The 18,540-nt window shown below is 34.1% G+C and overlaps 1 protein-coding gene, 2 long non-coding RNA genes and 1 pseudogene across 3 annotated transcripts; 1 reads left to right on the forward strand and 3 right to left on the reverse strand.

Annotated features, from left to right (window-relative positions):
- Window positions 1-5,420: 5,420 nt before the first annotated feature.
- LOC145137272 (uncharacterized) lies at window positions 5,421-7,281 on the forward strand. Its single transcript, XR_013720975.1, has 6 exons — window positions 5,421-5,584; window positions 5,707-5,903; window positions 6,437-6,469; window positions 6,540-6,843; window positions 6,923-7,038; window positions 7,151-7,281. It is a non-coding gene; the product is annotated as an uncharacterized LOC145137272 (long non-coding RNA).
- Window positions 7,282-7,458: 177 nt separating this feature from the next.
- Window positions 7,459-8,902, reverse strand: LOC145137271 (F-box protein At5g07610-like). Its single transcript, XM_079071415.1, has one exon. The coding sequence runs from the start codon at window positions 8,782-8,784 to the stop codon at window positions 7,585-7,587; it is 1,200 nt and encodes a 399-aa protein (XP_078927541.1). The 5' UTR covers window positions 8,785-8,902; the 3' UTR covers window positions 7,459-7,584.
- Window positions 8,903-12,521: 3,619 nt separating this feature from the next.
- LOC145137562 (F-box protein At5g07610-like) lies at window positions 12,522-14,068 on the reverse strand (annotated as a pseudogene).
- A 1,893-nt stretch (window positions 14,069-15,961) lies between these two features.
- Window positions 15,962-17,231, reverse strand: LOC145137563 (uncharacterized). Its single transcript, XR_013721112.1, has 2 exons — window positions 16,122-17,231; window positions 15,962-16,035 (listed from the first exon to the last, which is right to left on the reverse strand). It is a non-coding gene; the product is annotated as an uncharacterized LOC145137563 (long non-coding RNA).
- Window positions 17,232-18,540: the final 1,309 nt, after the last annotated feature.

An 18,540-nucleotide genomic window follows, 5' to 3' on the forward strand; every position in this document is an offset into this window, starting at 1 on the left:
AAAATACTTATAAAAAAGAAAATGGAAAATAAATCTAATAAGGGCAATTTAGTCATTTCAAATTTTACAAGGGACCAAATCTACATACAAAATGGCAAAAAGGACCACAAAGCCAAAAAAATTGGGGTTTGGACCAAACCCCCAAAAAAAATCATACCACAGAGACCATTTTTGCAATTTTGTCTCTAAATTAAATAAAAATTACATAAATGAATCCCTATTTAATAGTGAATTTACTAGAACAACCTATATGTTTTATAGAAATTCTCCGTAGTATATAAGATGTCCTTATACCGTATAAGAGACAGTTACAGTAAATAAACCTATATAAAAGAAATTTAAAAATCCCGATATAATATCGAATACATTTTAATTATTTTGATTATATCCTTTTTTTATTATATATATATATATATATATATATATATATATATATATATATATATATATATATATATAGGAGTAGGATCAAATGAGAACACCTAAAAGGTTGAGAACGCGAGAACAGATCTAGACCATCTAAATATTCAAATCTAAGGCTATTATCAGACGGACCATTTATGTAAATTCTGAAAATTATTGGTATTAAAGTGTAACTTTAAATGGTGAAAAGGGTATAATAGTAATTGAATGTTTATTTAATTTCTATAACTTCTCACACACTGATATCTTTCCTTTTAATTTGTCGTCTCTCTCTCTCTCTCTCTATACCTAGGGCACACTTCGTCGCCTCCCTCATCTATACACCACCAGAGCATCTAAAAATGTGAAACAGATAAGAGAGTACATGAGGATTCAGAGTGAGATCGAGAAGGAGGAGGGGGAAGCAGCGGTGATGGAGTTATGTTGGCGGCGAACAGTGGCAGACCCTAGCGATGACTTTCGTTCTTCATCGTCTCGATGCAGGTATGTGAGCAAGAGAAAAAATGGCGAGACTCACTTCCTCTTCTTTTCTGATTCGAATCGCAGCCCTTTTTCTTCAGAATCAAGTTTTTCTTTTTCATTCCCGTCTCTCACCCCGTCTTAATCTTGGTTGCAGGTAGAAATCGAAGAACAGGGAAAAGACAGGGAACTGGGAATTCTTCCTTTTCTCTGCGCGATTTACGTATTACAGTAGAGTGTTGGCTTGGTGGTGGTCGAAAGTGGCGTTTTACAAGTGTCTTAATCTTGATTGCAGGTAGAAGTCCACCTCTTATCTTGATTTGAGCCTTACAATGCTATATATTGTTCGAATCTGTACATGTGCAGTCTTTTTTTCTTGCAAAATCAATTGGAAAGCCAAATGTTATGCTGATTTGAACCTCTTCTGTTGTTTATTTTATTGTATGCACCAAAGCTTCGCAATTCTTTTGCTTGAAAATGTTTCTCAGGTATGGTACTTTACTCATTTAAATTGGCTAATAGGGGAAGAAGATAAGTTATGCACATAAGGTGCTCGATGAAATGCCCGAATTCAGAAAAATGGAACTTGAATGCTTGCAGTTGTAATCTTATATGAATATAATGTTAGATGTCTCATTTTGCAGTTAATCATCAATGAATACTCCATGAGGCTGGTCCGAGAGGAGCAAAGCAAGCAACCACTGCAAGCATATTTATGTGTGAATTTATGTTTGAATGACTATATTTATTTATGAATAACAGGGTATTCATTTGTGAATATCAGTGTATTTATGTGTGAATGACTATATAATTATACATAATTGTTTCATTAACATTTTTGCAGATACAATGAATAAACATGCATATAGTGGGAGGTGGGAGATTTACCAAATGAAACACCGACACCAATACCTCTTTTGGAAGGAGAAAAAATATGTTTTATTCATTTATGATTGTAATTGTAGCACTAGTTTCCGTGTCAAAAAAAATATATATTGTAACTTATTCATTTACTATTATAATTATATTCTTATATGAATAGAAATGTGTTGTATTTATTTATATATGAGTACCATTTTAGTAGATTTTATAATCTTTTTTTCGGGTTTTATTCATTTATGATTTTACAAGTGTATTCATAAATACAACTGAGTTAATTCATTTATAATTTACAATTTTATTCATTTTTAAATGTAATGTATAAATCATTATTTATGAAGATATATTTTTTTTAAAATAAATGAGGTAAACCGATAAATTATTCATTATCAAATGTTGTTAGTAAAAATAAAAATATAAAACAAATAAACGTTTTTTTTAATTCATGTTAAATGATATTTTTATTAATTTATTAATTAAAAGGAAGATTTTAAGTATTCTTAATAATTGGGGAAAAAATTCTCATGATTTTCGGAATTGATTAATTACTTTCCATTTATCCATATTTAATTAAATTGTAAAATGCCTCTAATGCCCTTATAAAATAATTGGTCCACAACTGTTTTCGCGTTCTCAACCTTTTAGGTGTTCTCATTTGATCATTTCCCTATATATATATATATATATATATATATATATATATATATATATATATATATATATATATATATATATATATATATATATATATATATATATATATATATATATATATATGGGAAAAGGGAATATACATTACAGGCCCACCTAAGCTTAGGTACTAAACCTCTTGAAAATACATTGTTTTACTATATAAAGACTACGGTTAATGGATTCACGATTAATACTTCAAGATGTAAATTCAAGATCGACACAATATGGTTTAGGGTTTAGGGTTTAGGTTTAGGTTTAGGGTTTATGGTTTAGGGTTTAGGTTTAGGGTTTAGGGTTTAGGGTTTAGGGTTTAGGGTTTAGGTTTAGGGTTTAGTAATGTTCACTTGGGTGAAGTAATAAACGATAATGGAGGAAAGAAAACAGAGATGGTAAAACGATAATGAAAGAAAGAAATGTTATGGGGGATGGTATATGTACCAAGTGAAACCAACCCGGGTATATTTAGCAAGTTAAAACGACATATTTTAGAGGTTTAATACCTAAGCTTAGGTGGGACTGTAATGTATATTCCCTATCCCCTATATATATATATATATATATATATATATATATATATATATATATATATATATATATATATATATATATATTAAAATTATCCTCCCTTATGGCAAATTGGGTCCTCTATTTATATTTATGTTAAAAAACATTTAACTTTCTGCTTTGGGTATTTTTTCTATCATTGTCTATATTTTACTGGACACGTGTTTTGTGCCTTTGTTTCACCGTTTCTCTCAGCCAATGATATTCCGATTTCTGTAATCTTTACCCCCACCGCCTATCTCTCTTCTGTCTATCTTTGGATGGAAAAAATCCAGCATCTACCATTTCACTCCTCCCACTTCCAATTGCGACGCCCCTCAGAACCATCACTATCGTCGGATCCAGCCACCACACCATTCAGTTCAGATCGTTCGATTTCCTCCACCTCCTCCCCTTTTTTAGCAAACGTTTTTCTTCCATCAATCAGGTTTGATACGTTCAACTTTCGTTATTTACTTTGAGTTTATATGAATATGAGTAAATTTGTATTCACTTATAAATAATACCTCTCCCCCTACGCACTGGTACGACGGAAGGTTTCGCGAGAAGATATAAATGAGTGGCTGATACTGATTTTCTCATTTTCAACATTTTTTTATTTTTTTAATTAAACTTACCTCTTTATATATATATATATATATATATATATATATATATATATATATATATATATATATTAAAATAAAGTAAAAATAAAACCAATTAAGTTCGAATGGGTAAATGATGGAACTTGGTTTCTAAGTATAAAAATCAAAATTAAAATAGAATACAAAATCAAAATAAGGAAAAAAAATCGTGTTAGGAACGGTGGTTATAAAGGGTAGAAAAGGAAAACCATAAATTTATTAAGTGGATGGATCAAAAGAAGAAGTGGAAATATCACTTTCCTTTTCTAATACCGTCTCCCGATAGATTTCATGTTCCTATTGATATAATGATGCTCTGGAGAATTTAGGGTTTCTGTTGTTTTAATTTTTCAATAATTCATTATCTTACTTTCATTGATTTTGACATCTAATAGACGAGTAAGGGATTTTGTTTGTAAAATTTAGAAATTTATTAATTGTAACATACAAATATGGTATGTTCTAACACCAACATTAGTATTCTCTTTGGTTCTTAATTATGACAATATGAACTCATTTCAATTTCAAAATAATTTCAATTTTTTTCTTCACCCGTAAGAAATGTTTTATGACAGCAATGAATTTGCTTCAATTACTGAAAAGTGGAAAAACTTTGGTGTTGATATTGTTAAAGAAGTAATTATCTGATGCATTTTGTGTAGACTTTTATAACATGTTCATTGCCTCATTTGACTATTCATCTTGACACATCGAGACAGAAGTTGTGCGATTTGTTTCTGGTGTTGCTGCAACTTTGCTACTATCAGGAGGTTTGTCTATTTAAAATTTATTTCACTAAATTCCAGAACTCTTTTTTTTGCTATTTAATGAAGATTATAATGCTTCTTGCACCATTATGATTCTCCTTTCTATAAGAGGACCTCACTTCATAATATCAATTACAGATATTAAGGTTCTATTTCTATGCACCAGAAGGCACATGTGGAGACTACTAGATGTGTGAAAAAGAAATTATGACTTAACATACGCCAAATGAATTTTTAGAGTGCCACAAAAAGCATTCCTTTCATCTTTTTTATACAATGAAAAAAGATTGACCAATGGAAAGAGAAAATCCACTAAAGGGGAAAGAAGCATATCTAGAGGCATGAAGATCAATGGATCACATTATGAATCTGTTTATGGATTTTGTTTCATGATTTTTTTTAACTTGATGATGAATTAAAAACAAATTATGCCTCCACTGTGTCAAATGGTTAGGAATATGATTTTGATGGACAATTTATTTATAGAATGCATTCAGGTATCATTTTAGGTGGTTTTATATGTCTTTGTTTATATTTATGTGTTATTTTACTATAAAATTATTTGCACTTTTGTCATAGAAAATTTATATGCATTTTCTTATCGTTTGACACAAATATAAGGGCATTGGCATTATTTTATTATCTCGCCCAAGGCATTGAAAACTAATGGACCGGCCCGTCCACAGATTTGGCCGACTGTAGTTACTTATATTACGGTCATTACAAAAATATACTCGAATAACACAGGAACGTTTTTTTTTAAAGAGAACTGATCTGTACACAACAATTTTTCTCCATACACAACAATTAGTGCTTTAAAATGTTGTATTGTACAACTATATAATGCATGAATTGTTATGTATGACAAAAAACTGTTGGTTTACAAATCACTTCCATTTTTTTTAAACATTTTCATTATATTTCCACAGATAATGCTTTATGATGTTGACTTTTTTTAAACATTTTCATTATATTTCCACAGATAATGCTTTATGATGTTGAGGTAGATGAACAACAAACGGTCTGATTTTGTGTGTATTTGAGATTTCTGGACTGAATTCTTTGAGCCCGAGTTCGAGTTCGAGCCGATTCTTTCTAGAGAAATATATGTTAGACCTTCCGATCTCAGAACCCTAACCTCCGCTTAGTCAGAACCATCTTCATCTTCAAAGGGTAAATCATCAGTGCTTCTACGAATCTCTTTTTTTTCTTTTTGTTTTGATTTTTTGTTCTGAAACAATTTGATTTTGCCCCCTTGAAGACCTAATTCATCTGATTGTAGTGTGATTGTTTAGAATTCACAGGTCGTTTCATTGATCTACAATGTTGTGCTTGGATGACCTCATTTTTACGACTAGCGAACATAGTAGCTGCGTTCGTCTGATGAAGTTTTCAATTAAATACAATATTGATGTCATTATTTTGTTTTGCAATTTATGAAATGGTATTGACTGGTTTTATCTGCTCCCTCACATAATGACCAACAGACCAGGTTAGTTTTCCTCTTCAATTTGTCTTAATTTTAGTCTTTCAATTGTTAGATTTAAGTGAAATTAAATTTTGCTGAAACTATCATTGATATGTACATTATCATTGATAATTACTGGATTGATCTCAAGTCAACTTAATGTATCTTTTTTTATGGATAATAATCTAATATTAAGTTTTTACTCATCACTTGGCTCTTTCATTTGGGACTTTGTTAATTAGTAGTCACGAATCTGATTTCATGACTTTCATCTTCGCTCTTTAAAGTTTATAACGCCTCATTTGTTTCGATTAGTTTTAGTAGTTTTTCATCTAATTTTGATACTAGCACTTCTGTAAGAGATCATGAGTATTTCAGAACAATGTTCTGTATTTCTGTAACAAAGTCCCTAAATTCCATACCTGATATAAGCTGCTAGAGACCATCCAACGGTCGGAGACTGATATCCAGATATGTGTTTTCTAGATCAAAGGCTCGCAATAATTATTTATGATTTTTTACACAAGTTTCATTTTCTAATAATTTGACGTCATCAGGAGAAGATGCCAAACTGGGCTTACCAGAAACCGGTAATATAAGAACAAATATATACATTTTTATAAAAAAAATGGTTGTCATATTTTTATATATTTTTTACAGGGCTGGAGGGACACAGAGGCTTCCTAGGTTAATTGGAAGCTCAATAGCCAAAGAACTTATTTTCACAGGCCGAAAGATCACACCCAAAGAAGCATTGTCATTTGGTATTTTATTTGTATATTTATATACTAATATTAAAAATATGTAACATATAAATTAAAATGCCCATATTGATAACCAAATAAATATAAGCACATTGTTATTATGGGTAGAAAAAATAAAGTACAAACCATAGAATAATTTCATGTATTACTGTGCTCCTGCGGGTGATGCTTACTCAAAGGCGCTTGATATAAATCAAAAGGTACGTTTATTAATATTATATGAAATGTTTTTTATTATGATATAATATTATGATGTAAGATGTAAGATGATGTTATTAGGGTCCTGTGGCTATACGGATGGCTAAAAGAGTGATTAGCCATGGTTTAGAAATGGAGATCGGGTCTGGTTTATTGGAAGAAGAATGCTATGAAGAGATATTGGTCACGGATGACAGGTTAGAAGGGTTGAATGCGTTTTCTGAGAAGTGAAAACCTTTGTACAAAGGCGAATGAAATAAACGTATTTTTTTTTTTTTTTTTTGATGAGGTGTACAAGTTTTTTGACAGGTACGATGGGCAGATGGTTGTGTTGCTTTAACATGGAGTTGCAGAGAGAAGTTGGTCATTTCAGTAACTAGGATGGGAGGTGATGATGGCAGGAAAGTAAGTAGGGGTAAATTGGTCATTTCGGGATCACCGAGTGTATTATTGGTTTTGTAACTTAGGATTAGACTTTTAAATTTTATACAGTTGATTCAAATTCAATTTTTTGTAAGTATATTTCTTACCCATAATAGCAACATACTTACATTTTGATACCAATATGAGCAATGGTCATCAAATCACCAACGATATATTGAGGATCCCGTCGGTTTTCTTCTCATTAGTGCCGAATCCAACCCCGGGTTTCCTATCTAGTTTATTATTAAAAAAAGTATATGATTAATAACCGCCGCAACATATAGTAAATCCCACTAGTTTACACACACATATCGGACTTTTTATAAAGAAACTATTGTTTCAACATAAGGATGAACTTCTTCGAGCCCGATTGGTCCACTGTAAAAGGGGCTCGTATCAAATACCTGCTTGAAACTCTTATCGGCAACATTGTACCTAATAATCCGGTTCCCTGGAATTTGTATCACCATGAAGGTTTCATCTTCTTCTTCACCCCTAACCACATCTAACAACTGATAATCGTAATAAATTGGGATTGAAGGATCTGGGTTTATACGGATCATCTCCGGGTAAGCATTCAGAAACTCAACAAGCTCCACTCGATACTTAACAAACCACCCAGAATGATCCTTCAACATCTCGTACACGTTCAATTGCAAATGGTTCCGACTGCCATCAGGAGTATCCGCCAAATGAAGATGGCCTCGTGACTCCCCAAAGTAAATGGGCATATACCCGAATTGATAACCTCCACAAGATGCATCCGGCACTGTCAATGGCAACGGTGTAAACTCTTCCGTGTCGAGTTTAAAGCAAGATAGCTTAAAAGTGTTGGGAACCCAATGAATCGCTTGATTCCAATAAACACCATAGAAGAAGTACGTATTATGCGGAGCAGAAATAGATTCATCTGAAATCTTCCATTTCCGTGTCTCAGACGAATAGATTTGAATCTGAAATAGGTCCTCCTTAGGTTTAGCAAGATTAACACAAACAACTTTGAAGTGGACACAATCTGTTCGATCAAATGCCAGACCCATAAAACGGATATTTTTGCGAACATCCTTGCCTCCAGGAACCGATGGGATGATTACAAATTGCCTGGTGGTGGGATTGAATACATAATATCTACGATCACGTTGGCTCCCTCGTTTGCTACAACAGAGCATTAATCCATTACAGGATTGCAGGATTTTAATGCCACAAGGATCAGGGTAAAAGTCGAGATTACAACGAGGGGGAGTTGCTGGGTAACTTGGGTTCTCACCATCAAATCGGATATACATGTTGTAATAAAAGAAGCCAGGAGAGATTGAAGATCTTTTATACAGGAGGGTAAAACGCGGGTCACACAAAAGGGAACGACAGTGTTTGGATACAGATTTGAATTGCAGAACAGAGGTAACAGGAAGTCGGAGAAGGATTTCGATCAAAACATCATCGTTTGAATCTATTAAAGCTGCAGACTGGTTGTTCTTGGTATTCTGGGTTTTTTTGATTTTGGATCTGGTGTTCGTCATTTTTGGAGTGGGTAGAAGGCGTTGAAGAGGTGGTGTATTTAAGGTGTGGTTTCATGGTCAAAGATTGCAGTGGAAGCTGAGAGTAAACAGAAAACAAGATTGCCTTGGAAGCTTTACCAAAGATCATGTTGACGCGAATTTGTCAAATAATTTTAAGGCCTCTAAAACTAAAACCCTGTCAACAAAAAGACTTTAAATTTGTGTAAATTGAATTTCCATTTTTTTTTCCCATTCCAACAACATTCATTAGAAAAATATTAGATTAGATTACAAATTTGGTCGATATGTTTGCATTTTTAGGTCTAATATTTTCTTAATCTAATTTTGCATTTATGGTTTTAAGTATTTTTTATAATATTTTTACAAGATTTGGTTACTTGTTTGCAGAGGCGGTCCTACAATGGAGGCAGGCGGGCAGCTGCCCCGACAACAAATTTATTATTATTAAAAATCGTTTTTTTTTTAAATTATATTTTAACTATTCAAAATTATATATTTTGACACTTCAAAAATATTTGCCCCTCATAAAAAGTTATAAATTTTTTTTTGCCCTCTCTTCGGAAAATTCTTGGGTCCGCCCCTGCTTGTATGTTGTTTATAGTATCAAGTATTAACAGTGGAACTTCAATTTTTTATGGATATTTGTCCAAAACTTGGTTAATGTTAGACCGGAGTTTTTCCTAGTTTACAAAATTATATGGTTTTCATTATAGACTTTTAATTGCAAAATATAATATGAAAATAACCTTACAGAAAAAATTATCAAAAGTTTGCACTACAGTATCTTTGTTTTTACTTTTAATATTGCAAAAAAATATATATGGATTATTTGTGGATTTCTTTTTTCTTTCAAATGTACTACATTACCAGACTTGATTTCTTTTATCATTTAAGTTTTGATCTGAGCCTACCATATTAAAAATCACTAGTCTTCCCAATATTAAAAATGTAGGATCTTGGTTTCGGATTTGCAAGTATGGAACTAAGGCCATGTTAACAAATTAGAAAGATAAGATACGAAACTATAAAAATACTTGAAGTGATCTCCATTTGCTTCACAAAAGTTTAATAATGCAAAAACTCAATGCAAACTTAAAGATAAGAAAAAAGTTAAAATAGATTGTCCCATCTATGATCCAAAGTGCTGCTCTAGAAATGAAAGAGGTATTTTAGGGTTTGGCATAAACAAATCAAAATTATAAATTTCGTCCAATAATGATGAGTGGAAAGTTGCCCATGTGATAAATAATTGCTTAGAACACTTCTATATAGCAACAAATCGATGAAGTGGCAGACTAATTGAATATGTTTTTTTTTTTTTTCAAAAGTTGGCTGCCCTAATGAAGTTAAAGTTTAAAAAAAATAGGGATGAATTTTGTTTGGTATTATCGGTTGTTGTTGTACTTGATCCGAGGTAAAAAATGAGTTTGGTCGAGTATTACTGAATAATATCCATTCTTCTCTTGCTGCTTCGTATATTGAAAATCTTTGCGATGCTTTCTTTGATCTTTTTAATGAGTATGAAGAATATTGTTTATCTCATTCAATTGTAGAATCAAGCCAAGAAGTTCATGGTTCTTCAAATGAGATACATTCCAATGATGATGAATTAAGTAGGTTTGATTCTTGGTATGAAAGGAAATAGAATGTAGTTGATACATGTAAAACCGAGTTAGAGATGTATTTAAAAGAACCTACCTCTCGAATAAGCGAGTCATTTAATATTCTAAATTGGTGGAAAGCTAATAGTGTCAAGCATCCTACTTTAGCTAAGATTGCACGCGACATTTTAGTTGTCCCAACAACTAGTGTTGCATTCGAGACTGCATTTAGTGTTGGAGGAAGAATAATCGATGAATGTCGTTCTTCCATGTTACCTGAAACTGTAGAGACTTTGGTGGCTACACAAGATTGGCTACCCACAATGAAACAAAAAAGTTTTCCACTCGATGTCTAAGTAAAATGTAATTCGTATTTTATTGCATTTTGAGTATTAAGTATTTTTTGTTATATTGGATTTTGAGTTTTAGTAATGTAATTCTTGTTTTAGTAGACATTTTATCTTTTTTTACTGAAAATTATTACTTTGTGGCACACATCAAAATTATGTAATTTTATTATTGTAAAATGGTCGTATTAATGGGTCAGGTATTCGTTGGATATGGGTATAGATTTGATTATTCAGAACCCTGAGGGTTGATGGATCGGGGCGGATCATGTTTTCAAATTTTTAAACAATTTTGGATCAATGGTGATTCGCTCCACACCCGCCCCATTTACAGGCCTAAGAATACCACTAAAATTTCAAAACTCCCACCTATATGGGGGACTCCAATCATCTAGCAACAAAGCCCGGACTCTGGAGCTATGATCGGTTCCAACATGATCATTTGATTTTTATAAAGTCTAAGCACGATATCGACAAGAGAAGACCAAATTCCTTTAGACTTTAAATTTTGACCATCATCACAAAACCACCTTTCCAATCATGAATAGATTTAAAAACTTGAACCCATAACACCGTGTGACAAGTCTCAAATCTCCAATGCCATTTGAGTAGTAAGGCTTCAATCAAAACCGTGAGAGAACCAATGAAAATTAGCTCTAGTGACCTCGAACATCTAATACATCTTACAAAGGATTTTGAACAAAGAAAGGTAATAAATACCCAAGAACTAATTTGATCAAAGTAAATCTACCACACAAAAACATAACTTTTTGATATTATTTAATTATAGATCTATTTCTTAAACTAATAAAATAGATAATTGTTTTATTTTTATTTTTAATTATCTATTTATTTTATTTTCCAAAAAAAAAAATTCCACTAAAAACAGATAAAAAGTCTAGGCTCGAAATAAAGATGTTACAAAGATTAACACTTAGATCGACATATGTTTAGGTTTTTTAATATATATGGGAGGGAAACATGCATGTATGGGTTTAACAAGTTTCCCTCGAGCAGAGTAGAGGAGTGGGGTTTCACTACAAGACAAACTGTTTTAAATATTATTTATCGTAAAGTAACAAAGCTTGAGAAAACGTGTATAGATAATCAACACGTGTTTATATCATTTGCTTTTGATACTTTTGGTTTGGTAACACCTAAAGGTATGGAGCTCATCAATATAATCTGACGAGTCATAAATTGTAATGTTATGATCTGAGATCAGTGGACATAGTTTTTAGTACACTTAGTTTTGCAATAAAGAAAATGGTAGCGGCACAACTTGTTGGTTTTCCTTCGGTCTCGATGTAATTTTCAACTCAAATTAATATTTTATATTTAAAATGAAAATCTTTATCTACAAAGAATAAGTAATTAAACATAACAGAAGACTCCTGAGCCTGTTGGTTTGCAAGAGAAAACAATTTTATTCGATTAACCAAGATGGGTTGTTCATAACATACTTCATGTGGGCTACTGCATGTCAATGCTTAAGATCATTTTCAGACACAAATGTTGTCCTCTGGATTCACAGTATATTGAGTTATTGACCCACCTTGAAAGAAATAATAATAACATGCTACTATTTCATACTTTTACACCATTGCACTTTTTTTTTTTTTAAAATTTTTTTTTTTGTATCGAGACATTGTATATTTAAAAATCTACCCAAAAGTAACTTTGTACTTCCATTTTTTTTTTTTTTTTGTTCTTATGGTTGAAGTAAATAACAACAATATATAGTCTTTTTGTGCCAATGGTATATAACATTTTCAAAGACTAATTAAAATAGTAAAAATCAATGTAAAACCTTCAATTGGACGTGCTTTTAAGAGCGAGCTAGCCTTCTTTGATTCTGTATAAAGTAATAGTAGAAAATAGGATTTTGAAGGTTACACACAAACTGGACCTTACACATATTAGAAAGACACCAAAGATTCAATATAACGATGAGCATGTTTGCGTCTCGTTTGTCCGATCTTGTCAGATATCTGCTTGAAACTCTTGTCCACAACATTATTACCTTATGACCTTCCCTGGAACTCTGATCACCATAAATGTTTCTTCTTCTTCTTCTTCATGTTCACCCCTAACCACATCAAGCACTTCAAATATGTAATAACCCAAGCTCAATGGATCAAAATAGCTATTGATCATCTCAGGATAAGCATCCGGAAGTTCATCAAGGTCAACTCGATACTTAAGAAACCACCCAGAATAATCGTTTAACATCTCGAACACATTCATCTGTAAACGGCTCTCACTGGGATCGACCCTCTTCACCAAATGCAGATGGCCTCGCGACTCCCCGAAGTAAAGGGTCATAAAATGATCCATGCTTTCATAAGCTTCAGAAGACGCCACTCTCACAGGTAAGGGCAGCGATTGAAATTCTTCTGTGTCGAGCTTGAAGTATGACTTGTCGCCGAAGGGAACCCAGTGGATCGCTTGATTCCAAAAAACTATGTAGTCCAAGGGTGGAATATAGTAATCGGGTAAAGAGATATAATCATCTGAAATCTTCCATTTCCCTGTTTCTGAGGAGTAGATTTGAACCTTAACCACATCGTCAGGCTCAGGAAAGTAAAAGCAAACAACCTTGTAGTGAACACAATCTGTTTGATGAAATGCCAGAGCCATAAAAAGGATGGTTTCACGAACAGCCATGCCTCCGAGAATTGATGGGATGACTGCAAATTGCTTGGTGGTAGGATTAAATACATAATATTTACGCACACGTTCATCCCCTTCATTGCTACAACAAAGCAGCAATCCGTTACAAGATTGCACGATTTTAATACCATGAGGATCAGGATAGAAGTCGAGATCACGAAAAGGAGGAGTACTTCGGTTCTCATCATCAAATGGAATATACAAACTGCGACCAAAAAAGCCAAAAAAGCCAGGAGAGAAGGAAGCATTTTTAAACAGCAGGGTAAATCGCCGGTTACTCAAAAGGGAACGCCAGTGTTTGGATACAGATTTGAATCGAAGAACAGAGGTAACAGGCAATCGGAGAAGGATTTCAATTAAAAGATCGTCGTTGGAACCGATCAGAGCTCCAGACTCCGTGGCCAGATGATTGTTGTCCGCCATGGCAGCCTTTGAGAACCAGAGGTTTATGGTGTTCTGGATTTTCTTGATTTTGGATCTGGTGTTCACCATTTTTGGACTGGGTTGAAAGACTTGAAGAAAGGGTATTTAAGGTGTGTTTTTAAGTTTTGTCATGGAAGCTGATAGCTTATTAGCTTGCCATGGAAGCTTTGCCTAACGCTTTAATGCTTTGCTGACGTTGACTTGACTAGGAAATGTCCTTGATTGAAAAAAGTATGTGGTTTTCACCGTTCTTTTGAATTCAGGCTAATACTTAAAAGTTCATGAAAAAAAGCTATTTTTAATTATTATTTTTGTTGTACGTTTAAGACCATATGCAATGGTCACAATCTCAGGTGTATGTGATGGTTAGGGGTAGAATATTTTTGTGCTTCTGTCTCTCTCTATCTCTCTCTATCCAAACATTGACGTTCCGCTTTTCACCCACGTGTATAAAAAACATTCAACCCTTTTATGTCTACAATATGTATGATACGATTTGTTGGTGAGAACACTATCATTCCCCCTCATTTAAAGCTTGACTTCTACCCTGATTCTAGCGGGATTAAAATCCTGCAATCTTGTAATGGATTAATGCTTTGTTGTAGCAAACGGGAAATCACGAGGCCATTGCATTTGGTGGATACAGTAGAAATCATATGCAACGGAACGTGTACGAAATGTTGGACCGGGCCGGCCCAAGGGGTGGGCAAGCTTGGGCCATGGCCTAGGGCAGTAATGGGCTAAAGGGTTCAATTGAGTGGCTAAATGGTACATACATACGACCCAGGCGGCAGGGTAGGTAAACGCAACGTCATCGGCTTTTGAAGACGAAGACGGATTGTAAAGCATATATTTATTATTCCAGAACTGAAGACTGCAGAGTACAGAGGTAACAAAAAGTTTCTTATAGTTCGTGTTTTGCTTGATTGCTTTAGGTATCAATGATAAATCAAATTTCCCATCTTCATGTCCTATGATCTACGAATTACAATCTCTTAGACTCTTATTATGTGCTCTGAATTCTGATTTTTGAGGAGAGAGTTAAAAATTGTTGCTAAATAAGTTTCTTTCTTTAAAGGCTAAAATATTAAAAGGTTGTTGTTAATTTTTAGTATTGATAGATTGTTGTTATTTTTAAGTTTGCTTCATTTTTCAAATGTTGAAAACTTTAATGATTGAAAGATTTTTGAAAGCTAAATTAGTATTGAAAGATTGCTGCAATTTTTTTAGTTTGAGGGGTTAAACCCTTGAACTCAGTACATTAGTCTAAATGAGATACGTTTTGCTCTTTGTAGAGGGCATCATTGTATTAGTTGATCAAAAGTTATTTCAAAGGATCAATAATTAGCCTTCTATTTATTTGATACAGTATGTAACTTACTAGATTTTTCTCTCTTTCGTGGGAACAGGATCATCAATGAGTAAGAGTGAGAACAGCTGAACAGGGCCCACAAGCTCATTGATGAGTTAATGGCTAGTAATATGGAGGATTTAGATGGAAACGAGTGATTTATCCTTTTTAAAAGAGCGTATGAAGTTCAAAGCTGTTGATATAGACGAATTACAACTTCCAGACATCCATGAAATTCCTACAGTTGACTTTATTTATCCAGTCAAGAATGTAGTAGAAGACTCTCGGAGCATATTGACCGATGATTTGCCAGATGTTATGAAAGGGAGAACACTTGCGACACAAAAAAAGATTATTTCCCAACAACCTCCCATCACAATCTCTAGGTGGTTCCCCCACGCCACCTAGGATTCCATATTTGGCAATTATATCAAAGGATCCGTTCTCCACCCATGATGTTGATTCACCTACCGCAACTTGTACTAAAATCATTAGTATAGACTATAGGGTCAAGTCATGCCATTGCCAACAAGGACATGGAGTTGCTGGTTTTTAAATCTTTTTGCAATCAATAGTTTCAACTTCAGGAAAAAGAATTGACTAAATTGCAAAAATTGTCCCTTTATATCCATTTTTTTTTTGTTTTAGTCCAAACCTGACTTCTTTTGGCTTCGTGATCCTTTTGACCATGTTTGCTTGTGGTCCTTCAGAAAACTGAAAATGCGCTTTCTGATATTTTTTTTATATTTTTTCTATTTAATTTAAAGGAAAAAGAAAATAAATAACCAGGGCTCTCTCTCTCCCCACAAAGTCATCCAAAGTTCATATTCTCCATCCAGTTCATCCAATTGCAACCCTAAAACATTAAATATGTTCATAAATTGAAAATGATAAATGCCTTGATCATCCCTGTAATTGGAAAACCAGTCAATCTCTACCAACCTTCACTTTAGCCATAACCTCCATTGACCATCTTCATCCACCACTGCATCGCATCTACTCTGCCTCACATCCCCAACTATGCAGATCGATCTATCTTTGTGTGTACAACCCTAAGCCCCTAACTCTGCCATATTAATGTAGGTTTGACTTCACTGCTTCAAGACGATGGACTGAAAGGAAAAAAAGGAACGAATGAAGGGGAAAGAAAGAAGGAGACGGTGAGGTGGGCCTCAAGAACCTTAGTCGTCGATTGATTTTACAAGCATGTCAGCTTAATCTGCGTTTGATAAATCTCCACCCCTACATCGCTAAACACTTCTGCACCACATCACCATCTCCATCATCTACAATCCAAATTGAAACAGAGAAACCATGGGTTCGTGTTATGAAATCATCTGAATCCATTGTAATCGTTGTTGTAGAAGACGATGAACAGTACTCGATTTTGATTTCTAGATTTCTGGATTTGGAGGGTAAGAAGAAGTTCATCAGAGCCAAACAACACCACCGAAGCAAGGAAAGAATAAGCGAGACCACAAATTCACGCAAGGATTTTGATACATTGGAGCATGACCACAAAAAAACTGGAAGAAATTAGACCTATTTGGGGCTGCAACCAGGGGGTTTGGTTGGAGAAGATGAATTGGGGGGGGGGGGGGGGGGGGTGTGGTTTGCTTCACCGTCGCCAGAAAGTTGCATCTAGATCTAAGGTCCCTGCCAGATTTTTGCAGCCACTTTCTTTTCCTTGACCCATGATTTCTTTCCTTCTGTATCGATCGATCGATTTATCACTCGGTCTCTTTTCCTTCTGCCGCCAAATCATCGTCAGATCTTCAGTCAACATCGGATGAAGATGATCTTGAGTTTTACTTTCTTTGATGCGTGTATGAGGGATAAGAGAGAGAGAGAGAGAGAGAGAGAGAGAGAGAGAGAGAGAGAGAGGGGGATAGTGAGAGTGAGAGAGATAGAGATAGAATAATTGATGGTGGTGGTGGCGAATAGTGGTGGCTAACGGTGGTGGGTGGGTATGTGTTTGTGTGTTAAAGAAGAAAGGACGAGAGGGAAAATATGATGGCGTACCAGTTGAGAGAGAGAGGAGAGAGAGGTAGGCCCGGTTTTATATTTAATAATAATAATAATTTTAAAAAGTGAAAGAAAAATGAAAACTAAATTCATTAAGGGTATAATAGTCTTTTTAGTTTGGACAGGAACCAAAACTGCATGTAAACTAGCTCAAAATGACCATCAATCTAAAAAATCCAAGGTTTGGACTAAAACCCCAGAAAAATACATACCACAGGGACTTTTTTGCAATTTTGTCAAAAGAATTTAGTAAAAAATTTTTTTTACTTATATTAAGTGATAAAACCATTCATATACGTATATGCGTGTATCTTGTCATGCACGCTAAGTTATAGTAGAATTACAATGGAAGTATTATAATTTAAACAATTACCTCCGGCATTATGTTTTTAACATCACCATTGTTGTATAGTTGCTCGAAAGAAATCAATAAACATCGTTATTGGTAGTTTTCGTGCGTCTTTTAATAACGTATTGATGGAGTCGACGATGTTTGATTTCATTATATTACACAAACCACAGGGAAACGCGACCTTCCTCGTTTTTGGTAACCAATTCTCTCTTGTTTGCTAATTTTTGTTCTCATATTCATCAACAAATGGATAAAACAGAGTTTGTGATATGCGTTCAGAAACTAGGGCCGTTCCAAACATATATGGGGCCAGGGCGAAAAGAAAAAAAATGGTCCCTTAAAGACAAATATAAAAAAGAGTAAAAAAAAAATATCAATTATTTTTCACTATAGACGTGTTCAATTATCAATAACAAACAAGCCAAATTATTTATCTTTTCAACTAATTTGAGTTTGAACCAACTTTACGATTTAAAAATCATTAGGTAATATATATATATATATATATATATATATATATATATATATATATATATATATATATATATATATATATATATATATATATGATAACGTGCCCTAGCAAACACGAAAAGAACCGCGCCAGAACGCCCGAAGGCTCAGCGCGCCCGGCGGGAGAGACCTAGTAAACCCTCGCGCTCGCTAGCGCCTCTAAGGGCAAGGCACTCCCTCAGAAAGGCTCGCGTCCGCTAAGGACGCCTTCCACTCCAAGACAAATGATACGGTCAAGCGACAAAGCAGACAATCTGGGCACTATTGGCAGCACCAATAGCAGCGCTCTGACAGATAGAGGAGCACGATCCTCCAATCAGCGCCCCTGATCCTATCGCCTCTAGCGATCCAGTCTCGTACGAACGATCATGAGCGCCTAGTATAAAAGGCTACGCTCACAGCCCCGACAGGTAAGTAGCCTTCTCCAAGTAATACTCCCAAAAACCCAAATTCACCCAACTAACTTGACCG

Source organism: Lactuca virosa, chromosome 9 (genome assembly GCF_052849685.1).
Source record: "Lactuca virosa cultivar CGN04683 chromosome 9, Lactuca_virosa_CGN04683_v6, whole genome shotgun sequence".
Classification (NCBI taxonomy): Eukaryota; Viridiplantae; Streptophyta; class Magnoliopsida; order Asterales; family Asteraceae; genus Lactuca; species Lactuca virosa.

Excerpts from the sequence above, each read along its gene's own strand:
- LOC145137271 (XM_079071415.1), bottom strand. The coding sequence starts at position 8,784 with ATGACGAACACCAGATCCAAAATCAAAAAAACCCAGAATACCAAGAAC.